Below are 25,252 nucleotides of genomic sequence, written 5' to 3' on the forward strand. Positions count from 1 at the left end.
TTTCAACCTATGTGTATCTTTGGATCTAAAATGAGTCTCCTTCAGGTAAGAAAGGAACTGTAAACAAAATTTTAAGAAGAATAAAGTAAAATAAAATGAGTCCCTTATATACAGCATATAGTTGGATCATGTTTTTTCTTATCCATTCTGCCAATTTCTGTCTTTTAACTGATGTTTTAGTCCATTCAGGTTACTCTGACAAAATAGCTTAGATTGGGTAATTTAAAAACAATGGAAATTTACTGCTCACAATTCCAAAGGCTGGGAAGTCCAAGATCAAGGTGCTTACAAATTTGGTGTCTGGTGAGAACCTTCTTCCTCATGACGAAAGTCTTTTCACAGTAACCTCACATGGCAGAAGGGGCAAACAGGTTCCCTGGCCTCTTTTATAAAGGCACTAATCACATTCATGAGGCCTCTGCCCTCATAGTCTAACCACCTTCTAAAGGCCCTATCTCTAAATGTTGTTATATTGGGGATTAAGTTTTAACATAATTATGAACTAGTTCATAATTATGAATTTTGGGGGGGTCACACAAAAACATTGAGATCATAGCATTTGGTGAGTTTAATTGATTTACATTTAAAGTGATTACTGATGAGAAAGGACTTCTGCCATTTTATTTGTTTTCTATATATCATAACTTGCTTTTTCCTCAATTTTCCAGTAGTTTTTTTTCCAGCCTTTATTTTCCAGCCCTTTTTTCCCCACCATGTTATCTTTTAAATCATGCATTAAGAAAATATGTATGTAAAACTACCTACAATATCATAACTTTACACAAGATGATATAATTCTTGTTTTGTTTTGTTTTGAGACAGGGTCTTGTTCTGTTGTCCAGGCTGGAGTGCAGTGGCACGATCACAGCTCACTGCAGCCTCAATCTCCTGGGCTCAAGCAATCCTCCTACCTCAGCCTCCTAAGTAGCTGGGACTACAGGTGTGTGCCACCACACCTGGCTAATTTTTGTTTTTTGTGGAGACAGGGTTTCACCATGTTGCCTAGGCTAGTATTGAACTCCTGGGCTCAAGCAATCCACCTGCCTTGGCTTTCCAAAATGCTGGGATTATAGGCATGAGCCACAGCGCTGGCCAGATATAATTTTTTTTTTTTTTTTTTTTTGAGATGGAGTCTCGCTCTGTCACCCAGGCTGGAATGCAATGGTGTGATCTTGGCTCACTGCAACTTCCACCTCCCAGGTCAAGTGATTCTCCTGCCTCAACCTCCCAAGTAGCTTGGATTACAGGCACCTGCCACCATGCCCGGTTATTATTATTATTATTATTATTTTAGTAGAGACAGGGTTTCGCCATGTTGGCTAAGCTGGTCTCAAACTCCTGACCTCAGGTGATCCACCCACTTTGGCCTCCCAAAGTGCTGAGATTACAGGTGTAAGCCACCACACCCAGCCTTGATATAATTCTTATATGCAAGAAGCATTTCTATTGTATAAAGATACGTGTTTTGTTAATTAGAACCCTTGTGGTTGTGTCAGAAACCTAATACTTTCCATATTGTCTAGTGGTTAGGAAGAAGAAAAAAGAAACCTAATGCAAATAAACTTAAGAAAAACTATGGGAGCGGTGACTTATGGGTTGGTAACCAGGAAACTGAGAGCCACATCCAGAAGGTCAGAGATGTCATCTGGATTCTCTCTTCCCCAGTCCTTCTGCTCTGCTTGGCCTTATTTTCAGAAGTCTCTCTACTCAGAGGCAAGATAGCCCCTTCAGTTTCAAGCTGCCTGGTCCTTATAGGCTTCTATCTAGAAATTGAGAGTATATCCTTTCTTATAATACCAGAGTCTCAGGGAAGATTATGATTAGTCTGATTTGAGCCACATTTCCATACCTGAACAATTACTATGGTCAGATGGGTGAAGTACTCGGACCAGGTCCAGGTCACAAGCTCACCATAAGAAGGCAGGGTCTGCCTTATTAAACCACATAGACAAATTTGAATTAACATGGAATAGGGAGAGATGAGGTTCTTCAAAGGAAATGCTTCAAAGTAGAAAATAAAAATATAAAGCTACAAAGGTTCAGTGCCTTCTTTGTAGACTTTCTCTTTGTGGCTTTTTATCAAAAGATCGGTGTTCAGGTTCTTGTCTCCATTAAGATGCTGCCTTCTTTTTGGTGGGGATGGGTAATAGGAGGGTAGAAATTACAAATAACGGCTTTATAGCTCTGCCTGTTCCAAAAGCCCAGGAGAAGAAGAGGAAAAGCCCAATCATTTTGGATTTGGGAAGAGTGTGGAATTTGACTCCTGATTCTGTGACCTTGAGCTTCATAGAGGAAATGAAAGACTCCTCTATAGAAAGGTAAGCATTTGCATTTGTCTAAATCACAAGATTAAACTGTTTTAGCCTCATTAACGTAGCATTAACATAGTCTCATGACCTGTAAGGACTGTGTTTGTATATTATTTACAAATTACCCTCCAGACCTTAGTATGAAGATGAAGAAGTTACTAGGACTTTACAGCAATTCCATGGAGCATTGTCACCATCTAATCAGATTTATAAGCAAGCTGACTACCAAGTTTCACTTCTTTCTTTTTCTCCCCAGTTTCCAGCATATGGATATATTTTTCAGGCTGCAAATTATTTGTAGGTAGTTATTTTTATATACTTTCAGATGAAATATACATTTTTAAGTAATACTTGAAAAGCCAAATCCATCTTTGCATGGAAAACCATCATTTAAAGCTATTACTGATTTCTTCACAAACATAGGTTGAAGGCAGCCATGGCAAAGGGTTAGGGGGTCCTTTCCTGCAGTCTTGATTCTGAATTAGTCTAGTTGATACCAGTGAATCACAAAATGTAGCCTACTCAATATCCCTAAGCAGCTAACTACTATTAGCTTTATACAGAGTACTCTCAACAGTTTCATGTAATGGCAAGATGATGCTGGAAAATGAGGGGGAAAAAAATTAAACAGACTCTTGCTAGAGCCATAAATTATGTTTATAACTATACAACAGCAATTCTCTGTGGGTGGGGGGATTACTATGTTTTAAGAAAGCAAATTCAGCCTTTTTTTGTTTTGTGTGTTTCCTTTTTAAAAAAGTAATATAAACTACAGAAAGTAAAGCTTTCTAGTTGGAGCAGATATGCAGAAGATGCAATGAGAAAGCAAAAGGTTTACGGGTAATAAGGATTAAGAAACACAACTCTAAAGAAATAAGACTGATTTTTCATTAACTTACCAGAACTGAGTGATTTTCCTTTCAAAAGAGTTACCTGGGAACAAAGTTCTGGGTAATGCCTTAAAAGTCACAGGCATCGCCGGGCACAGTGGCTCACGCCTGTAATCCCAGCACTTTGGGAGGCCAAGGCGGGCAGATCACAAGGTCAGGAGTTTGAGACCAGCCTAGCCAACAAGGTGAAACCCCATCTCTACTAAAGATACAAAAAATTAGCCAGGCGTGGTGGCACATGCCTATAATCCCAGCTACTTGGGAGGCTGAAGCAGGAGAATTGATTGAACCCGGGAGGCAGAGGTTGCAGCGAGCCATGATCACGCCATTGCACTCCAGCCTGGGTGACAGGGCGTGACTCTGTCTCAAAAAAAAAAAAGTCACAGGCATATGACCATGTACTTGAACAAGCCTACAAAGACATAAATGGGTGGAGTTTGTCGTTGTAATGAAATTCACTGCAAAGCTCACCTGACACATAATAGCAGCCTTATTTATAAGGTTGCTTTATAGTTTACATAACACTTCCCCACATTCTCTTATTTGCCACATATTTAATGATAGACAGAATTGTGCCACATGCTAATTAAGCTTAATTAGTAAGTTCTTATGAATGACTATAATGGTGGGACTTGTTTGTTACCAAAAGCAAATTCTCAGTTCTCTATTTACTTCATTAGTTACCTACTATTTATAGTCAGCATCAGTCTAAGTTATATTTTCTGTTTTATATCATACATGTTGATCCTCATGTATATTAAGAAACAAAACTCCTGGCTGGGCACAGTGACTCACATTTGTAATCCCAGCACTTTGGGAGGCCAAGGCAGGAGGATCTTTTCAGGCTTGGAGTTCAAGACTAGCCTGGGCAACATAGTGGAACCCCATCTCTACAAAAAATAAAAAATTGGGTATGGTGGCACATGACTGTAGTCCTAGCTATGTAGGAGGCTGATGGGAGGACTGCTTGAGCCCAGGAGTTCCAGGTTACTGGTGAGCTGTGACCTGTACTCCAACCTGGGCAACAGAGCAAGATTGTCTCTTGAAGGAAAAAAGGAAACAAATTCCTGACACCTTATTCCTAGGCAGCTGAACTTCCTTCACTCCAGGACACTGGTTGTTACCAATTCTCAACCTCGACCAGTCCCCCCTTATTCCCACATCTCTCACTAGCACTCATCTATCACACTCAGGGGGACTTGTATATAACATGTAACATTCACTCACCAGCAAATATTTGTTGAGCTCTATGTGCCAGAAATTTGAGCAAGGCACTGGAAATATATGCAACGGTTGGCAAAGCAGCCTGCAGTTCCTGCCCTCATGGAGCTCACAGACTAAGGGGGCAGACAAAGCCCAGATTGGAGTGGAGGAGGTAGGCAGGAAGTTACCATATTTATTTTACTTTCTAAACTACAACCTGTCCTTTATCAATAATAAAGATGATGGGCTGGGCAATGGCTCATGTCTATAATCCCAGCACTTTGAGAGGCCGAGGTGAGTGGATCACTTGAGGTCAGGAGTCCAAGACCAGCCTGGCCAACTTAGTGAAACCTCATCTCTACTAAAACTACAAAAATTAGCTGGGCATGGTGGCATGCTCCTGTAATCCTAGCTACTAGGGAGGCTGAGGCAGAAGAATTACTTGAACCTGGGAGGCAGAGGTTGCAGTGAGCTGAGATCATGCCATGGCACTCCAGCCTGGGCAGCAGAGTGAGACTGTCTCAAAATAGTAATAATGATAATGAAGGATCTCTGTTTGTCTTTTATTTCTCATTTAGTTCAACACTCAGGGAAAACACAGCTATCATAGTTTGGGCCCCCTATACCCTCCAGGAGAGGATGGTGGTATCGAAACAGTGCTTGGGGTCAGTAACCTGGTATGGAGTAGTTGGGGGGAGCTGAGGTTAGGCAGGAATTGATGAGGTGAAGATACTGGGGAAGTGAGTTCTCAGAAAAGATGGCTTTGCAAAGGCCCTGAGGCAGAATAGAACTTAACAGGTTCAAGAAGCTCATTTAATGTGGTTGGAGGGGTCGATGCAACAGGAGAAATGGCTAGAAGACTGGAAAAGTGGAGGGTCCTGTCTTGAGGATACTGAGAAATCACAAAAAGGTTTTAATGACATTTCCCTGCCCCTTGCATCTCAACCTATTATTTTCCTGGATAGGCCCTCTTATCTTCAGGTATGGAGGTGCTGTGCAGACAAGTGTAGTATCCTTTCAGGCTGAAACTCATGGGCAACTTAGCAAAAACCATGCTTAGGGGGGCATAGAGTGGAAAGAGTATGGGCTCAAGAGTCAGAATGCTTGGGTCTGTATGATGTTTTACAAATTTCTTTTTTTTTTTTTTTGAGACTGAGTCTTGCTCTGTCGTCCAGGCTGGACTACAGTGGTGCGATCTCAGCTCACTGCAACCTCCGCCTCTCAGGTTCAAGCAATTCTCGTGCCTCAGCCTCCTGAGTAGCTGGGATTACAGGCATGCGCCACCAAGCACAGCTAAGTTTTCTGCATTTTTAGTAGAGACAGGGTTTCACCATGGTGGACAGTCTGGTCTCGAACTCCTAACCTCAGGTGATGCTCCCACCTCGGCCTCCCAAATTGCTGGGATTATAGGTGTGAGCCACCACACCTGGCCAAATGTTTTACTAATTTCTTAACCTTACCAAGCCACTTTCTTTTTTATACAATTGGGAATTTAACATTTCTACCCTTCATCAGCTCTAGTAATGCCCTCCTTCTAACACAAGTTTCAAGCTCCTCTTTGGAAAAGGAATCACAGAATCATAATTGTTAAATCATGAAGAGACTTTAAAGTTCTATCTGCATATGATATTTGGATCCCTTCTGTAACACTGAGGATCAGTTGGTTTATTGTCTAGTATTACTCGTGTCCAGAAACAGGAAGTTCACCACTGTCTGAAGCAGCCACTCTGTGTTTGGGCTCTATTAAAAAGGGTTTTGGAGGGGACCTAATCCAAATCTGCTTTCCTATGTTTTCCCTCCAGGGGTCTTGGTAGTACCCCTAATGCCTTTTCCATGTAACAGCCTTCCAGGGACTAGAAGTCATTATCTCTACAGGACCACTTACTCATTTAGAATGGAAAAGCTTGTTTCTTCAGCTTTTCTAACAACACTCATCAAACGGTCAATTCATCAAGCAAACACAATCCTGAAACATTTATGTACCTAATAATAGAGCTTAAAAACATGAAGTAAAAAGTTAGTGGGAGATTTTAATAATAATAGCTATCATTTACTGATTATACCTACTCTGTACTCAGTGTTAAAGATACACAGATAATTCTCCATCAATTCTATCAAAGTCAAACAAGTAAACAAGTGTCATACAATGTTACAGATACCGTGACAGAGAGGTCTATGCAGGAAAAAGGCAGGGCAGGCACTAAGGGAACAGTCATCTTTGTGAGAAAGAGGCCTGCCTCTAATGGGAGATGACACAAACTGCACCTGAACAATTGAGTAATACCTCCTTTGAGGTGGACTTACCCATTTGTAGTAGTTATTAAAATATCATTTTAGAGACTTTAGTCACACCAACTATTCTTCAAAACATCCACTTTGAGTAACTCAAATGCATTCCCACAAGAAATGTTAATTTTCCCTGTTATTCTTTACATAGCCTCTGTTCTAATCAATAATGACAACCAGGCCAGGAAGAAACGGGGACTACCATAATTTGCTGTACCTGCAAATGCATAGTGCCAGTGTTTGGAAGGGTGGAGCCTCAACTAGTCTTTCCTAAGCACTGAAATAGAAGAGATGAAGCATATTGTGAGATTAGGCCGTACAATAAAGTCCCTACAAGATGTGAGGAGCAGTAAAGCATTTTCCCCACTGACTCACTGCAAGCTGTGTGAAAGCAACATGGGACTCACGTGAACACCAAGGTTTGTTTCTTTGTGTTGGGCCCTGTGCTAGATGCTGTGGTAAAGATGATCTGCCCAGGCAGATGAGGCAAGCACACAAGGTAATCCAAGACATAAATTGCTAGGAAACCTTGGAAAAGGATTATTTGATGTATCGTGGAAGTTCTGAGAACCTGGGAAGATGAAATTAGCCTTCCTTGAGGAGGCAGCATATCTAAGAATAAATATACCAGTGCAGTCCTCCCAACCTCCTAAAGTGGGTCCTTTTCTCTGAGAGTCATAGGGAGTAAAAGGCAGTAAACCTGTAGCTTCTTCCTCCAAGAAGAAATTAATGACTCGAAGATATAGAAGTGGCAAACAGGTATATGAAAAGATCATCAACATAACTGATCATCACAGAAATGCAAATCAAAACAGATAACATCTCACCCAAGTTTAAATGGCTTTTATCCAAAAGACAGGCAATAACAAATGCTGGCAAGGATGTGGAGAAAAAGGAATGCTCATACACTGTTGATGGGAATGTAAATTAGTACAGCCACTATGGAGAAGAGTTTAGAGGTTCCTCAAAATCTAAAAATAGAGTGTAGCAATATACGATGTAGCAATCTCACTACTCAGTATATATTCAAAAGAAAAGAAATTAGTGGGCTGGGTGCTGTGGCTCAGGCCTGTAATCCCAGCACTTTGGGAGGCTGAGGTGGGCAGATCACCTGAGATCAGGAGTTCAAGACCAGCCTACCCAACATGGTGAAAACCCCATCTCTACTAAAAATACAAAAAAATTAATGGTGTGATGGTGTGCGCCTGTAATTCCAGGTACTCGGGAGGCTGAGGCAGGAGGATTACTTGAACCCAGGAGGCGGAGGTTGCAGTGAGCCAAGATTGTACCACTGCACTCCAGCCTGGGTGACAGAATGAGACTCCATCTCAAAAAGAAAAAAAGAAAAAAAAAGCCAAAAAATTAGTGTATCCAAGAGATACCTGAGCCTGGACAACATGGGGAGACCTCGTCCCTACTAAAAATAAAAAATTAGCCAGGTGTGGTGGTATGTGCCTGTAGTCCCAGCTACTCGGGAGGCTGAGGTGGGAGGATTGCTTGAGCCCCGGAGGTCGAGGCTGTAGTCAGCTGTGATTGCACCACTGCACTCAGCCTGGGCGACAGAGTGAGACCCTGTCTCAAAAAAAAAAAAAAAGATATCTGCACTCTCATGTTTATTGCAGCACTATTCATAATAGACAAGATTTGTAAGAACCCAAGTGTCCATCAACAGATGAATGCATAAAGAAAATGTGGTACACATACACAATGCAGCACTATTCAGCCATTAAAAAAAATGAGATCCTGTCATTTGCAATAATGTGGATGGAACTGGAGGTCATTATGTTAAGTGAAATAAGCCAGTCCCCATCCTCCAACCCACTGGTCTCAAGCCCAAAGAAGAGTTGAAGGCATGGGAGCCAACATTTTATTGAAGAAGCCAGAGACAGAAACAAACTGCATGTTCTCACTTATTTGTGGGAGCTGAAAAAACAATTGAACTCATGGAGATAGAAAGTACAATGATGGGCCGGGCGCGGTGGCTCAAGCCTGTAATCCCAGCACTTTGGGAGGCCGAGACGGGCGGATCACGAGGTCAGAAGATCGAGACCATCCTGGCTGACACGGTGAAACCCCGTCTCTACTAAAAAAAAGTACAGGCCGGGCGCGGTGGCTCAAGCCTGTAATCCCAGCACTTTGGGAGGCCGAGACGGGCGGATCACAAGGTCAGGAGATTGAGACCATCCTGGCTAACACGGCGAAACCCCGTCTCTACTAAAAAAAACACAAAAAATTAGCCGGGCGAGGTGGCGGCGCCTGTGGTCCCAGCTACTCGGGAGGCTGAGGCAGGAGAATGGCGGGAACCCGGGAGGCGGAGCTTGCAGTGAGCTGAGATCTGGCCACTGCACTCCAGCCTGGGCGACAGAGAGAGACTCCGTCTCAAAAAAAAAAAAAAAAAAAAAAAAAAAAAAATACAAAAAACTAGCCGGGCGAGGTGGCGGGCGCCTGTAGTCCCAGCTACTCAGGAGGCTGAGGCAGGAGAATGGCGTGAACCCGGGAGGCAGAGCTTGCAGTGAGCCGAGATCTGGCCACTGCACTCCAGCCTGGGCGGCAGAGCGAGACTCTGTCTCAAAAAAAAAAAAAAAAAAGAAAGTACAATGATGGTTGCCAGAAGCTGTGAAGGGTAGTTGGTGGGGGTCGGGTTGGTTGATGGGTACAATAAAATAGAAAGAATGAATAAGATTTGATTCATTTGATAGCACAACAGGATGACTACTCCATAATAATTTAATAGCATATTTTTAAATAGTATGATTGGATTGTTTGTAACAGAAAGGATAAATTCTTGAGGTGATGGATATCTCATTTACCCTGTACAATACAATGTATTGTATGTACGTTGTATGTACGCCCGTATCAAAATATCCCATATAGGTCTGGTGCGATAGCACTTTGGGAGGCCAAGGCGGGAGGATCACCTGAGGTCAGAGTTCAAGACCAGCTGGACCAACATGTAGAAACTCCATCTCTACTAAAAATACAAAATTAGCTGGGCGTGGTGGTGCATATGTAGTAGTAGTAGTGTAATCCCAGCTATTTAGGAGTCTGAGGCAGGAGAATCGCTTGAACCCAGGAGGCAGAGGTTGCCATGAGCTGAGATCATGCCATTGCACTCCAGCCTGGGCAATGAGAGCAAAACTCCATCTAACAACAACAACAACAACAAATCCCATATAACCCATAAATACATACACCTACTACGTAACCACAAAAACTAAAAATTATTATTTTTTGAGACCGAGTCTCACTCTGTTGCCCAGGCTGGAGTGCAATGGTGTGATCTCAGCTCACTGCAACTTCTGCCCAGGTTCAAGCAATTCTTGTGCCTCAGTCTCCCGAGTAGCTGGGACTACAGGTGTACACCACCATGCCTGGCGAATTTTTGTATTTTTAGTAGAGACAGGGTTTCACCATGTTGGCCAGGTTGGTCTCGAACCCCTGAGCTAATTTTTGTATTTTTAGTAGAGATGGGGTTTCACCATGTTGGCCAGGCTGGTCTCGAACCCCTGACCTCAAGTGCTCCACCTGCCTCAGCCTCCCAAAGTGCTGGGATTACAGGCGTGAACTATGGCGTCTGGCCTTATTTCTTTTTAAAATAATTTTTAGGCCAGGAGTGGTGGCTCACACCTGTAATCCCAGCACTTTGGGAGGCTGAGGCACGTGGATCACTTGAGGTCAGGGGGAGTTCGAGACCAGCCCGGCCAACGTGGTGAAACCCTGTCTCTTCTAAAAATACAAAAATTAGCCGGGCGTGGTGTCACGCACCTGTAGTCCCAGTTAATCGGGAGGCTGAGGCAGGGGAATTACTTGAACCCAGGAGGCAGAGGTTGCAGTGAGTCGAGAATGCGCCACTGCACTCCAGCCTGAACATCAGAGCGAGACTCTGTCTCCAAAAAAAAAAGAAAAAAGAAAAGAAAAAACAAGAAATGACAGGCAGAAACAAGACAGGAAAATTCAGCGGAAGCTAAAACTAAGGATCTTGAAATATTCCCTAAAACAAGAAACAAATAATGAGAAAGCGTAGAAAAATTTGTTACAGTGTGGAAGGCTTCCACCCTTAGAACTTAACAAGGATGATAAAACAAGTGTTGTAAGTAAAAAGTATTGATGGAGACAATTCAGGAACAGGATTTACCTAAATACTTCATATGAATTGAATCATAAATGTGGCCTCTTGTGTCTTGCTTTTCTTACTTAATGTTTTTATGGTTTACCTGTATTGTAACATGCATCAGTATTACATTCTTTTTTATGGCTGAGCAATATTATATCATACGGATATACTACATTTTGTTTATCCGTTATCAGTTGATGAACTTTTGGGCTGTTTCTACCTTTTGACTGTTGTAAATAGTACTGCTATGAACATTCATGTACAAGTTTTTGTGTAGACATATGTTTTCATTTCTCTTGGGTATATACCTAGAAGTGGAATTGCTGGGTCATATGGTAACTCTATGTTTAACTTTTTGTCGAACTGCCAGACTATTTTCCAATTTGGCCACAACATTTTATGTTGCCACCAACAATGTATGAGGGATCCAATTTTGCCACATTCTTGCCAACATTTGTCTTTTTAATTATAGCCATCCTAGTAGGTGTAAAAAAGTATCTTATTGTGGTCCTGATTTGCATTTACCTAATGACTACTGATGTTCAGCATCTCTTCATGTGCTTATTGGCCATTTGTATTTCTCTAGAAAAACATCTATTCAAATATTTTGCTCACTTTTAATTGGGTTGTCTTTTTGTTATTGCATTATAAGTTATTTATATAATCTAGTTACTAGATCCTTATCAGATCTGCAAATATTTTCTTTCATTCTGTGGATTTAAACTTCTTGAAATATTCTTTGAAGCACTATTGAACTACTTTTAACAAATATTTATCTGGGCATGGTGGCTCATACCTGTAATCCCAGCACTTAGGGAGGCCCAGCCAGGTGGATCGCTTGAACCCAGAAATTCGAGACCAGCCTAGGCAACATGGCAAAACCCCATCTCTACAAAAAAAATACAAAAATTAGCCAAGTGTGGTGGCATGAGTCTGTAGTCCCAGCTACTCCAGAGGCTAAAGTGAGAGGATTGCTTGAGCCGGCGAGTTGGAGGCTGCAATGAGCTATGATGCACCACTGCATTCCAGCCTGGGCAACAGACACCCTTCCTGAAATAAACACATTCATTAAAAAGACAAATATTTAAAAATTTTAAAGCAAACCAGATTAGAAATGTGTAGTTGGTGTTCATTATTTATTTATTTATTTATTTATTTTGAGATGGAGTCTCGCTCTTGTCCCCCCAGGCTGGAGTACAGTGGTGCAATCTTGCTCACTACAACCTCCACACCTCCTGGTTCATGCGATTCTCCTGCCTCAGCCTCTAGAGTAGCTGAGATTACAGGCATGTGCTACCATGCCCGGCTAATTTTTGTATTTTTAGTAGAGACGCGGTTTCGCCATGTTGGCCAGGCTGGTCTTGGACTCCTGACCTCAGGTGATCCTCCCACCTCGGCCTCCCAAAGTGCTGGGATTACAGGTGTCAGCCACTATGCCCAGCCGCCTTACAGCTTTAGGAGCAAACGACTGTATACAGACCATGTTTTGAAGCTTCCAAACTGAGTCTTGAGTTCATTAAGGGATCCATCATAGTGATAGCTATAGCTGTTACAGCATTTATATGCCAGGCGCTGTTTGGGCACTCTACATGTATTAACCTGTTTAACTCTCATAACAATCCTATGAGGTACAGACTGTTACCATACTTACTGCACAGATGAGAAAATGGAGGCAGAGAGGGAGGGTAAGTAATTTACCTGAAGCCAAAGAGTAGGGTACCAGAGATGGGCTCCAGCTTTTGTTGCTTTCAACCACTTGCTATATTGCCAAGGTGGAATTAAAACATTTCAAAGAATGCCTCCTCCCTCGCTTTGGCGAGAGTAGTGTTTTAATGGTGTCTGTACTGTGAACATTTTTCCTGTCCTTACCGCTCCAGAAACTAGTAGTGCTCCCTGTCCAGGTGTCTTCGTTGCATATTTGCCTTCCCAGTCTGGAGTCCACTCGGCTTCAAGATCCTCTCTCCTCCCCGTGGGTCTGAGCGAGGCTTTAATGCTCTTTGAAGTAACAGCGAAATAGCCGTATGTCTCCCAGGTAGAGTGGTTCTAAATTTTTGGTAGCCAATGTGCGCTGAGGAACAGCGGATTCAGCCCAGGGAGGCTCAAAGCTGAGCCGTGGGTGGAGCCAGCGGAGGGGGCGGAATGAGTCGCGGCGGCGTACCTACTGTGTGCCGTGTGCGTTGCCTGGAGCGGAGCTATGAGCTGGACCTGTCCGCGTTGCCAGCAACCCGTTTTCTTCGGTGAGGCCCGGGCTGCAGAGGGGGCGAAGATGGGGCGAATGGGAGCCGCGTCCCTGAGGACGCGAGGGCTGGCCACACTATGGTCCCAGAAACCCTTTTTCACTTGCAGCGGCTGGTAGTCTACGCACCACCCGCACCCACTCGGGTCTTCTCCCTTCCACCGAGAGCTCTGTGGGGAGTATGAAACCGGAGCGGGATGGAGCTGGCCTCCTGGAGACACTCCTCTCCAGGGAGCAGGGCAGGCCAACCTAATTCCCTAGAGGGCTGAAGGGGGAAAGGAGGGGCCCCAAACTTGGACAGGCTCCTTGCAGCTCGGTTCCACTTTGTCCTCCATAGCTGAGAAGGTGAGCTCCCTGGGCAAGAACTGGCACCGCTTCTGCCTGAAATGTGAGCGCTGTCACAGCGTCCTGTCTCCTGGCGGGCATGCAGAGGTAAGGCCTGGCCAGGGAGTACTGTCCTGTTTACATCACTGCCTCCCACCCGCCAGGCACCAACCCCCAACTTCAGCCCTGGAGACCTGCCAAAGAGAACCTCAGTAGCCAACCCCAAGGCTACACACCTGGTGGACCCCACACCAGCCAGGATTTGGGGAACCTGGGTTGTAACTGTGGATCCCATGGCTTTGGGAGTCAGGATGGGTGGGAAGCAGCATCACCTCCTGAGCTGCTCTTGCTCTTCCTCCCTTGACCATAGTGAAAATATTGTCATGCCAGCCCATCCCCCACCCCTCCCAGGCCCACCAGACTTAGCCAGTGGACAGACACACCTGGTAGCCTGTCTGGAGGAAAGGCCTGTGGGGCATGGCTCTCGCTGGCCCTGAGTAACCCACTTCCCTCTGCTTGTGCCCAGCACAACGGGAGGCCATACTGCCACAAGCCATGCTATGGGGCTCTCTTTGGACCCAGGGGTAAGTACCAGCCTGAAAGGGGCCAGGGGTCAGCAGAACCCTCCTGGTGGCTGGGAGCTGGGGTCTCAAGCCTGACTTCCCTTATTCTCTCTTCAGGGGTGAACATTGGTGGTGTGGGCTCCTACTTGTACAACGCCCCCACTCCCAGCCCTGGCAGCACCACTCCTCTCAGCCCCAGCAGCTTTAGCCCTCCCAGGCCAAGGACTGGCCTCCCCCAAGGCAAGAAAAGTAAGTTAAGACTGCGCTCAGCTCCTCCTAGTCCTCCTCCTGACCCTTCCCCAAGCTGGAGCGGAGGGTGGGCCAGGTGGCAGTCTCCTACCCAGCCCTCTGCTTCACATTCTCACAACTTCGTTCTTAGCAAAGTCTTCTCTATCTACCTCCCGCTTTTTTTTTTCTCTTTCTTTCTTTCTTTCTTTCTTTCTATTCCCTCATGTCAGCTGCTGAGTTAAGATGTAAATTGTTGGGAGGCCAAGGCAGGCAGATCATGAGGTCAGGGGTTTGAGACCAGCCTGGCCAGCATGGTGAAATCCTGTCTCTACTAAAAATACAAAAATTAGCTGGGCATGGTGGCTGGTGCCTGTAATCCCAGCTACGGGGAGGCTGAGGCAGGAGAATCATTTGAACCCAGGAGGCGGAGGTTGCAGTGAGTCGAGGTCACGCCATTGCACTCCAGCCTAGGCAACAGAGCAAGACTCCATCTCAAAAAAAAACAAAAAACAAAAAACAAACAAACAAACAAAAAATAGTTAATTGGGCAGATAGCATTATCCTCTCTCCTTGCATCCTTGCATTTTACAGGTGAGGAAAGTGAGATCCAGACAGGGCAAATGACCTTGTCCATTCACAAAGCTAGTCAGAGGCAAAGCTGGCCAAGCACTTAGGTCTATCCCAGGCCAGGGCCGTGGAAGGAATAACCTACAGGAGAGGAGTCATTGGGATAAGGCCAGCCTCTCACATTCTCCAACTTTTCTCCTCTGGTCCCTGCTTCCTTCCCTCCATTCCCTGAAGTAGGCAGTGACGCTATGCTCCCCAACACCTGACACCCATGCCCTGGCCAGCTCCTGTATCAGCTCAAGTTTCCTGAGGATTGAGTTGCTAGCAGGGTTGGGATGGTGTGTACCTGAGCCCCTGGGAGGATGACAAGGAAGCAGGTAGTCCCTAATACACATAGGGATGGGGCAGGAGGTGGAGTCAAAGGGGGCTCAGTTCCGGGCCTATAGAAGACAGACTCTTGGGTGCCTGGGTCGAGCACTCTGGAATGAGCATGGCTTTTGGAAGAGGACAGTGCCATATGCAGGCAGGTGCTGGTGGGCATCTCCACCTCAGACCTACCCAGGGCCTCTTCCCCTTAAAGGCCCTCCCCATATGAAGACATTCACTGGAGAGACGTCGCTGTGCCCTGGTTGTGGGGAGCCTGTCTATTTTGGTAAGTGACAGTGGAAAGCTTGGGGAGGGGGATACAGGGTGGGCAGCAAGGGGCAGGGAGGTGATCCAAGGCAGGTGGGTCTCCCTACTCTACCCCTAGAATGGAAGCACTACCACTTCTCTCCACCACCAGCTGAGAAGGTGATGTCATTAGGCAGAAATTGGCACCGACCCTGTCTGAGGTGCCAGCGTTGCCGCAAGACCCTGACTGCTGGGAGTCATGCCGAGGTGAGCAGGGCAGGAATGAGTGGTTATGTTGGGAGGAGGCTGGAAATAGGAAGAGAACCAGGCTGAGACAGCTCTCTTTCTCTCTGTGTCTCAGCATGACGGAGTCCCCTACTGCCACGTCCCCTGCTACGGCTACCTGTTTGGCCCCAAAGGTGGGCAGCCCCATTCCAGACACTGGGCCTAAACTATGGCATGTACATGGTCTGTGGGGATGTGTGGACAGCTTCCCCTGTGGTTAAGCATACCCTGCCCCCCACCCCAGTTCCCTCCAGCCCTGAACCCTGCACTACAGACCCAAGGCCTTTGGTGATAGGGCTCTCTCTCTCAGGTGTGAACATTGGCGATGTGGGCTGCTACATCTATGACCCAGTGAAGATAAAATTCCAATGAGACGCTCACAGAAAAGGTCACCCTAACTCAGGCCTCCCATCATGCCCCTCATGATCCAATGGGAGCTACAAAAATCTCCAGTCCCATGGGGGTTGGGGATGGTGGGATCGTGGGGACCTGGGCCTAGGTTCCATGGTAGGCCAGAGAGTCTAGACTTTCTCTGCCAATTTTTCCCTTTCCCATTTCTATCTGGTTAGTGAACAGCACATTTTGAAGGGTATCCTCCTCCTGGCCATCACAACCCCCTTCCCCAGCACATTCTAGAGCTTCAAGGTACTCATAAAATTTGTGTTTATTGAATTTCTGCCTCTCTGGCTTCTCCAATAAAATGTTGGCTCCCATGCCTTCAACTCTTCTTTGGGCATGAGACCAGTGGGTTGGAGGATGGGGAGTGTAGGGGTTGGGATGACATGCATTGCCCTGCAGGGTGCCTCGGAGGTAGCAGGGCCAGCCATGAGAACAAAAAGCTATGTTCTTTTTGTCCCTTGGGCCTGGCATTGGCAGTCCTAGCACCACACAGTGGACAGCATGCCCACTAGCCCCATTGGTACCAGAAGTCTCATATGCTAGTCCTTTCTTTAGCACCATCTCTAGAAGAAGCAGAAGCACCTTATTCAGTAACTCATTTGAGCATGGCAACAGATCCTATGGTAGAACCTGCCAAGAGGCTTCATTATCCATTTGGGAAATGAACAGACTGAGGCCCAGAGAGGGAAAGCCACATGCCCAAGGTCACACAGCAAGTTAATGGTGAAGGTGTTATCAGAGCCCAGGGCAGATTCGGTGGCTTCCTATCCAGGGCTCTTCCCACAGCTCTTCACCACTGCCCCAACCCAAGGGGAACCTTTATTTATAGAATCCTCCCCAGCCATGAGAGGGGTGCCCAGCAGCCACTGCATTCTGGGAAGTCAACTGTTCCTAGAAGCCAAATAATCAAGGTTGGATGAGCACAGGGAGAGGGTACTGGCGGCAACTCCAGCCCTAGGCAGAGGGTTCGATACTCCCAGCCTGAGTTGCAGGGCCTGCCCTTCTGCTCTCCCAGCCCCTGCTGCAGAGCTTCTGTGGAGGGCCTGCCTCCACTCCCACTTAGTTCTGGACCTGCTTCATGGGCATCTCTTCCTCCTGAAGACTGGTTGGGGCACTAGGGAGGAAGGAGTCGTGAGCAATGGTGGGATTTAATCCCCGAGCCTACCACCCCAGCCTGCACCATCAGGGCTGTCCCAGGGCTCTCCCTAGTTTCTGATATACAAATCCCTATACAAGTGACTCACACACATGCTTGTGCACACCCCTGATGTGTAGGCATACTTGAGTGTGCACACATACACGTCTTCCTGAACAGCCTTATGTATTTGTGTTCATACACACATATGGACTCATGTACACATTTATGCTTGCAGTTTACATACCCCCCAATCATGCACCCTGAAACACTCACCTGTGCACACTCACATACATGCACCAAGTACATATGTGCATATATTTTCCTGTCTGAATCCTAAAGTGTTAGGTATCTGAGCACCTGCATCCATAAGAATGTGCTCACACGTACACAGACACAGTCCTGTGCACACACCTCTTTCTCTCCACGTCCTGGATGGTCTCTGGCAGCTGTGCCTGCCTCGTCTCTGGCAGCAGGAGGGCGGTGCCGGCAGCCAGCAGGGCGATCCCCCCATAAGCAAGCTTGGGCAGTGACAGCCACACTCCATCCAGCAAGGCCGCCAGTGGGGCCAAAGAGCCCCCCAGCCGGCCCACCAGTGCAGTCAGCCCCATCCCTGTCTGTCTGTTCAGAGAAAGAGGATGAGGGAGGCAGACAGTGTTCACACCTACCTGGGGTCATGCCCCACAGGGCTTCTCTCCAGGGTTGGCAGGCCCTGATACTCCCTTCTCCCCATATAGCTAAGAAAACTAGGACTTCTTTCAGTTGGTTTTCCCACCCACCTTCAGGCCAGGAAACCCCAAGCCAGCACCCACCAGAGGACAGGGCCCCCATTCTGACAGAGTACCAACCAGGTACCACTGAAAGAGAAGACAAGCCACCAGACTGGGATAAGGAAAGAGTGATGTGGAAAGAAGAAGGTCAGTAGTTTGTACAGGCCCTGCCATGACCAGATGCTTAGAAGTTTCCTTTTCCTACCTCCCAATAGCTAGCTGAAAGACCCCCCTGGGCCTTTCAAGGGGTTGCCCTTGGGACAGTCCTCAAGGGCATCTCTGCCTTCCAGGGGTGAATGGGATGGGGGTGGGCAGAATGGGGCTTCTTGGGGCTGTTTTCTTTTTACTATTATTATTATTTATTTTAATTTTTTTAAATTTATGTGTTTATTTGAGACAGAGTTTCTCACCCAGGCTAGAGTGCAATGGCATGATCTCAGCTCACTGCAACCTCCATTTCCCAGGTTCAAGCGATTCTCCTGCCTCAGCCTCCCAAATAGCTAGGATTACAGGCGTGCGCCACCACACCCAGCTAATTTTGTATTTTTAGCAGGGATGGGGTTTCACCATGTTGGTCAGGCTGGTCTCGAACTCCTGACCTTCAGTGATCCGCCCGCCTTGGCCTTACAAAATGCTGGGATTACAGGCGTGAGCCACAGTGCCCGGCCTTGGGGCTGTTTTCTTAAGGAGGTCCAGAAAGTATGTCTGATGTGGCTTAGGGTCACATAGTACAGAAGATAAGATGCCCTGCCTTCTCCAAGACTAGGGCAAACACAGAAGGCCCTGATTAGTTCTGTATTCTGGGTGTAGCGTGAAGAATGAGTGAGAGGCTGGGTGCAGTGGCTCATGCCTGTAATAGTGCCTGTAATACCAGCACTTTTGGAGGCTGAGGCGGGAGGATCGCTTGAGGCCAGGAGTTTGAGACTGGTCTGGGTAATATAACAAGACCCCATCTCTACCAAAAAAAAAAAAAAAAAGGACTGAGAGAGACCAGGCTGTGGCGTGTGTATGTAGAAGTGTTGGTTAAGACACGTGACTAACAAGCCCCATACCCCAGGTTGGTTGCAGGTTTCCTTACCTGAGCACCGTAGGGTACAACTCCGAAGTGAACAGGTAGACAGTGGTGAAGGCAGCTTCAGAAAAACCTTTCCCCATCACTGCCAGGACGGTGCTCCAGGACTTCATGTCTGGAGGGAAGCGGGTTCAGATAGTGAGAGGGCCTTGGAGGAGAGCCAGGGGTGTTCTGGATAGAGTGCAGAGTCTCCAGAGTGGGCTGAACTTAAGTGGCAGAGAGTCTGAGCTCACTGGGTAAGAGTGGGGAGCTGTGGGGAGGAGTGGATTCTTGGCCAGGAGGTAGGTCTCCAGGGAGTGGGCAGGGTTCCTGGCCCAGCTTCTGGGGTGGGCAGAACCTATGGGACTGGGCTCACCGGAGGACACTAGCAGTCTAGTGCCAAGCGCCAGGGCCGTGCCCAGCAGTGTCCCGGCTTGCGTGAGGCGGCGTCCTGCGTGGCGCACCGACAGGTAGACCAGCAACTTGAAGGGCAATTCCACGGCCCCAAACAACAGCTGCGTCTGGTACACATTCAGCCCCAAGCCTGACACATCCAGACTCAGGCCGTAATAGGAGAAGTTCACTCCGAACCTGAAAGGAGTTGCAGTGCCACTCGGGGGACCCTCCTTCCCATCCCTCTTTGGCCTCTCTTCTTAGGAAGACTTGGCCTTTTACAAGGGCAATCTCCTTCCGTCTCCGTGACCCCCCTCCCACCACCAGGACCTTCCCTGACATCCATAACGCCCTCCGAGTGTGCAGCAGGCGCCAGTGGTCAAAGCGCCTTTACCCTAATTTTCACAGCAACCCTGACATGGAACTGACGACAGTCCGTTTTACAGAAGGGACACTGGGGCTCTGAGTGGCTAAGTGATCCATCCCTTTCCAAGTAAGGAAGTGGGAGTCTGAACTTGAACCCATGTGCCTCTGCTGCCTGCTTCATTTTCTGACTTCCCCGGGCAGATTGCCCACCGAGGCTTATCCTCCTGCTGTCCACTGTGACACTCTACTTGTCCCTCAGAGCCTTTCTCACACTCAGCACCAGCCTGGAGTTTGCTCCTCCCTCCTACCACACCCACACCAGCCTCCTCACCACACCACCACGCAGCACAGTGAGATGTGTCGGAGCCGTGGCGTGCGGAACAGGTCTAGGTATGAAGGTCTTCGGACCACCCGTTCCTCGGCAGCCACTTTGCTCACAGCCTGGTAGGGAAGGAGGTGAGGTTGTAATATCAGAGTTGGCTATGTGATCTCAACGGGATACAGTACTCTCCCCCCACCCCTCTCTATTCCTCCCATATGCAGTGGTAGGGGTGGAGATGCACATGGCAGCTGAGAAGAGTAGGTCTCAAATGATGGATGTGGCCCACCGGAGCCAGGTAGGACATCCTAAAGAGTTCGGAACTCTCCATGGGGGCCCAGGGGCTTTTCCTGCCATACATGGTGGGCTGTGGGAGGGGACACTTGACACAGCCCACCCCCCACACACACATACATGCATGCTCACAAACACATTCACCCTCACCTCCTGGCTGAGGCTGTCCTCACACACTGGCCGCCCATTGAGCCTGGCACAGTGGAGCAGGTACCTGTGGGCCTCTTTCACACGGCCCTGAGTTAGAAGCCAGCGTGCAGACTCAGGCACCCACCTAGGAATAGGCAGGAGGCCCTTCAGCCAGAAAGTCATGACCCTAAGCCACATGTTCCTGGACATACTACAGGCTCTCAACTTCCAGGGTCTTGCTCATGCAGTCTTCTCAGCCTGGAACATCAGCCCCTCCCCAAGCCCTCCACACTTGATGAGCTTTTATTCATCTTTCAATGCCCAATTTAAAAGCCACCTCTGGGCTGGGTGCAATGGCCCATGCCTGTAATCCCAACACTTTTGGAGGTCAAGGCAGGAGGGTGGGTTTGAGCCCAGGAGTTCAAGATCAGCCTGGGCATCATGGCAAGACTCTGTCTCTACAAAATATCAAAAAATAAATATTAGCCGGATGTGGTAGCACACGCCTGTAGTCCCAGCTACTCAGGCTAATGCAGGAGAATCACTTGAGCCTGGGAGGTTGCGACTTCAGTGAGCTGTGATTGTGCCACTGTACTCCAGTGACACAGCAAGACCTTATCTCAAAAAAAAATAATAATAATAAACACAATAAAACACCTCTTCCCACACTTCCTTGCCCAGGCCCAGGTCCTCCATAGCCTGGGAGTCCCTTACTCAACTGAATTGGCCTTACCCTCAAAACCAGCTCCCAGCACCAGCCACTCACTTCTCCCATGGGTGGCAGGAGGGAATAGGATGAAGGAGGGACAGACATGTAGACATATCCAGAAGGGTCACCCAAGGCCAAGTCATCTTTGGGAGGCAATGTAGTACCCACGCTACCTGTCCTCCCACTCTCCTGCCTGAGTTCCCCACCCCCATGCTGGCCCTGCCCCTATCCCCAACTCTGCAAGATGCCAGCCTCAATTTATGTTTGGCTCTTTGTCTCTCTGTATCTATCTTGTTCTCTGCTTCTCACTGTTCCTTGCCATCTTCTTTCTGTTGATCTCTGTCTCTCTGTCTCCTTTTCTCTGTCTCTTTCTGTCTCTTGGTCACTTACTCTGTTTCTCTTTCCCTTCATCTCTCAATCTCTCTATCTTCAAGTCTCAGGCTCTGATTAATCTCATCTTTGACTTCCTGTATCTCCCGCTCCTCAGCTGCCTGCAGTCCTCACCAGAGGCTGAGGATGCCTGGGGCACAAGGCAGGGTGACAGCTAGCAGAAGCCATCGCCAGTCCCGTATCAGGTACCCAACCAGTGCCAGCAGCATCACGCCTCCTGTCCAGAAGGTGCTGCTCAGGACTCCGGCCACAGTGCGGTGCTCCACATCCAGCCACTCCAGCTCTGGCCCAGGGCAGGAGACAGGAAGATGGTTAGTGAGGACCAGATGGGCTCAGTCTCACTCTGACAACTGCCTTCTTCCAGCCCTCTAGGTCCTGCCTGTTTCTTGCCTGCCTCACCCAGTGGCATCACGATGATGGTAAAACCAGCCAGGGCTGAGCCAGTGAGGGTGCGGGTGATGGCGAACATTACATAGCTGACGGAGGCTGCAGATGCCAGGCCCAGCACCAGGGTACTCACGTAGGCCACCAGCAGCAGACGCCTCCGCCCAAACCTGCAAAGGGGTCATGCAGGATCAGTTCCCTGTGGAAGGAGGTTCTAAGATATAGTAGACTAGGCTCATACCCCAGCTAGTGGGGGAAAGTTCCCCCAGCCAGTTTCTGTTTTTTTTTTTTTTTTTTTTTTTTTTGCGATTTTTTTTTTTTTAAATTAGAGTTCTAGGGTACATGTGCATAATGTGCAGGTTTGTTACATATGTATACTTGTGCCATGTTGGTGTGCTGCAGCCATCAACTCATCAGCACCCATCAACTCGTCATTTACATCAGGTATAACTCCCAATGCAATCCCTCCCCCCTCCCCCCTCCCCATGATAGGCCCCAGTGTGTGATGTTCCCCTTCCCGAGTCCAAGTGATCTCATTGTTCAGTTTCTTATTGGCCCAGTGCCTCACCCCACCTGTCAGACAGATATCCAAAGGCCATAGCCCCCACCAGCACACCGGCGAAGAAGAAAGTGGATGCAGCTCTGTTCAGGCCTTTCTGCTCACACACCAGATCCCACTGCAAGGACAGGCAGAAAGGGACCTGCTGTGAACATCAGCCCTCTCCAGCAGGCGCCAGCTCCTCCTCTCCAGACCCTGGAGCCTTCTGAGGCAAGCTCTGCCGTTCTGGTACCTCTGTGCCAGATAATAAACCTCCCAGCGATTCATGCCAGTTTGGGGAATAGGAAAGTTTGTCCCTCCCCAGTCCTGCAGCCTCAGCTTCTTCCCAAGGAAGGCCTTGACCTGCTGCCTCCCAGGGAGACTCTGCCTCCACTGACATTCCACCTCCAGATGGATTATGTAAATACCGACCTGGGACTGGAAAAGAGGAAGGGAGAAAAGAAGGCCTCTATTGTTTCTCCACCTCTTGCTGCAGAAATCGCCTTCTCAGCTCTTTGTCCCAACTCTGTGAAGCCACTTTAGCCCTTCCCTGCCTTAATCACCTCCCAATTAATGATGATGATAACAGTTCTTGTGTAGGAGCCTGTTACTACAAGCCATGAACTAAAAGTGTCTTATATTCATAGCTCCCATCTACAGGTTGGTAAGCTGAGACTTTACAAGGTAAAGTAATATATCTAATGCCTATACAGTAACCACCCAAGGCAATGGCAGGGCTATCCCTCTCACATGTCTCTCAACTTCTGGACTTAAGTACCTCAGTTGCAGTGGTAGAGGAGAACTCTGAGTGGTCGTACTCCCAGCCCTGAGAGCAGGGCACTGTGGCAGATTCATCCTCCAGCTCCCCACGGCTCTGCCTTTCTTCCCCCAACGTGGTGTTGGGGAGAGCCTGGGGGTAGGCAAAGTGGAGGCAGGAGCTAAGCGTGCCATCGGGCTCCCGGGGAATGTAGGCCTCCAGCCACGCATCCTGATGGCTGAAGTTGGCAGGGGCACCCGGCAGGGCACATCGGTGGGCAGGCACAGCAGCCAGGAAGATGGGCAGGAGGAAATGCAGTGGTAGCAGCACTCGGGGCAGGGCCAGCAGTGCCACATTCCGCAGTTGGAAGGGCCCAAAGCCGCCCACCTGCTCCAGCAGCTCCTCAAAACTCATGCTGCTCTCCCACCAACCGTTTCAGGTGCAGCCTCCCTCTAGTATCCAGCCAACTCAAACTGCCCACCGCATAGACCCTTGGACTCTGGAGGCGGGAGTGGATGGACTGAGTGGAGAGCCTGCAGCCAGAATCCAGCCCTCAGGGGCTGGCCCAGGACTGGGCCCTCCCCAGCCACCAGATCTCCAGGGACCCCTACCTGTCTTGCCTGGTGCCTGGGGGAAGGGGAAGCCATCCATTCAGAGGTCACTGGCTCGTGGCTCTGGGGCTTACCCATTAGTGTTCAAGGACCAAGGCTACCATGATGAGGTAACTGAGTGACGGCATAGGAGGTGAGCTCCTACCCCCTTGGTCAGCAGAGCTCCCAGGATCCCTAAGAAGAGGAGGCCCCTGGGGCCTGGGGCTAGCTCTCCCAGGGTGCCCTTTGTCCTATGAGACCTTAGATCAGCCTTGCCTATTTGCAGCTACAGCCATGGCCTGGCCGACAGCCCAGGATTCAGAGCTGAAAGCTGGATCCTAACCAGGTTTCCTTCTGCTGAGCCATGAGGCCTCCTCGCATCCCTCTCCCCTGCTGGGAGCTGATGCCTTGGCCTGAGACACACCTGTGATCACACTGGGCAACTTGACCTCTCTGAGGGTCCCACGCTCGTCCCATTCCCACCTCACTCAGGGACTCTCCCCATACATATGGTTCCAACTGCCTGTCCCATTCCCCTATTCCCAGCAGCTTCCTAAATTACCTTTTGGAGGGATAGGGAATGGCAGGGGGTGCATTGCCAAGGTCTTGCCATAGGTACCTGCAATGCCTAAGATTACCTTTTGGAGGGGTAGGGAATGGGGGAGGGGGCGTTACCAAGGTCTTGTCATAGGCACATGCAATACCTAAGACTCAATGTTCAATCTGACCTTCCCACTCAATTCTCAATCATGGTCCCTGCAGAAAAAGTACAGCAGAGACCAGCAATGTCCGGTTTATTCTCATCTGATTCTCCAAACACTTGGCTGGCAGACCCACTAGTTTAATCCAGCTCCTACTTTGAACAGGTCAGAAAACTAAAGACAGGGTGGGGACCTGCTGGGGTCACACAATGACTCAGCAGCAGAACTGAAGAAAAGAGCGGGTCCCCTGACTCCAGACCAGGAATCTCACTTTTGACCCAAGCTGCTGAGCTGGTGATGTCCCAGTCTGCTCCAGACTGGGCTCCCTGAGAAAGCTCTGGGAAAGGAGCTAAATCGATGGCATGGCATGTGTTAATGGGGGTGCTGACAGCCATGGAGTGAAGCAAGAGGCAGCTAATGGTGGTGACAGTGACGGGGTGACAATAAGAAGAGACGTTTGAGTCTCTAGTGCATCCTCGCCATTCTGAAGGGTACATAGATGCCTCAGACACAGTCCCTACCCTTAGGGAGCTTACAGGAGGGTTACAATAAGCTAACCCTCCCTGTCTCCAGTGTCACCCCTTTCAACCCATTCTCCACACACTGGCCACAGTGAACATTTAAACACAGATCTAAGAGGGTCATATTCCTGTTTAAAACCTTTCACCAGATTCTACTGCCTGAGGGGGAAAGTCCAGCTCCTTCGCTTG

At 48.2% G+C, this 25,252-nt stretch overlaps 2 protein-coding genes across 16 annotated transcripts in view; one reads left to right on the forward strand and one right to left on the reverse strand.

Annotated features, from left to right (window-relative positions):
* CRIP3 (cysteine rich protein 3) overlaps positions 1 to 25,252 on the forward strand; it is a 42,362-nt gene that overhangs the window by 10,261 nt on the left and 6,849 nt on the right. Inside the window, exons 2-10 of one of the 7 annotated variants that reach the window (XM_074038014.1) lie at positions 2,201 to 2,318; positions 12,704 to 12,834; positions 13,376 to 13,470; positions 13,889 to 13,946; positions 14,043 to 14,174; positions 15,301 to 15,372; positions 15,472 to 15,599; positions 15,694 to 15,751; positions 15,928 to 16,330. In XM_074038014.1, coding sequence (XP_073894115.1) covers positions 15,312 to 15,372; positions 15,472 to 15,599; positions 15,694 to 15,751; positions 15,928 to 15,989 — 309 coding nt within the window. In that variant the 5' untranslated portion in view covers positions 2,201 to 2,318; positions 12,704 to 12,834; positions 13,376 to 13,470; ... (1 more) ...; positions 14,043 to 14,174; positions 15,301 to 15,311 and the 3' untranslated portion in view covers positions 15,990 to 16,330. Of the gene's footprint in view, positions 1 to 2,200; positions 2,319 to 12,703; positions 12,835 to 12,965; positions 13,040 to 13,375; positions 13,471 to 13,888; positions 13,947 to 14,042; positions 14,175 to 15,300; positions 15,373 to 15,471; positions 15,600 to 15,693; positions 15,752 to 15,927; positions 16,331 to 25,252 lie in introns of those variants that run through there. The other 6 variants (XM_045390931.3, XM_045390932.3, XM_045390933.3 and 3 more) reach the window with 6 other exon arrangements.
* Positions 11,938 to 24,038, reverse strand: SLC22A7 (solute carrier family 22 member 7). Of its 9 annotated transcripts, none has more exons than XM_074038012.1 (11): positions 23,937 to 24,038; positions 23,273 to 23,404; positions 22,530 to 22,633; positions 21,972 to 22,126; positions 21,687 to 21,855; positions 20,495 to 20,618; positions 20,063 to 20,172; positions 19,349 to 19,563; positions 19,000 to 19,108; positions 17,566 to 17,772; positions 16,264 to 17,130 (listed from the first exon to the last, which is right to left on the reverse strand). In XM_074038012.1, exons 3-11 carry the CDS (start codon positions 22,553 to 22,555, stop codon positions 17,076 to 17,078), a joined length of 1,170 nt encoding a protein of 389 aa, XP_073894113.1. In that variant the 5' UTR covers positions 22,556 to 22,633; positions 23,273 to 23,404; positions 23,937 to 24,038; the 3' UTR covers positions 16,264 to 17,075. The 9 variants fall into 9 exon arrangements, with proteins under 9 accessions (XP_073894108.1, XP_065400092.1, XP_073894113.1 ...); XM_074038011.1 differs by having other exon boundaries at positions 21,963 to 22,126; XM_074038008.1 differs by having other exon boundaries at positions 23,863 to 24,038.

The sequence above is a fragment of the Macaca fascicularis genome, chromosome 4 (assembly GCF_037993035.2).
Source record: "Macaca fascicularis isolate 582-1 chromosome 4, T2T-MFA8v1.1".
NCBI classification, from domain to species: domain Eukaryota; kingdom Metazoa; phylum Chordata; class Mammalia; order Primates; family Cercopithecidae; genus Macaca; species Macaca fascicularis.

Bases quoted from the DNA above. Each gene is read 5' to 3' on its own strand.
- SLC22A7 (XM_065544019.2), bottom strand. From the start codon at position 23,665: ATGAGTTTTGAGGAGCTGCTGGAGCAGGTGGGCGGCTTTGGGCCCTTC. The intron at 22,634-23,272 runs GTACTTAAGTCC...CTGTCCTTGCAG, and splicing joins CCTCTACCACTGCAACTGAG to TGGGATCTGGTGTGTGAGCA. The intron at 19,564-20,062 runs GTGAGGAGGCTG...AACTCCTTTCAG, and splicing joins CTGTGCTGCGTGGTGGTGTG to GTTCGGAGTGAACTTCTCCT.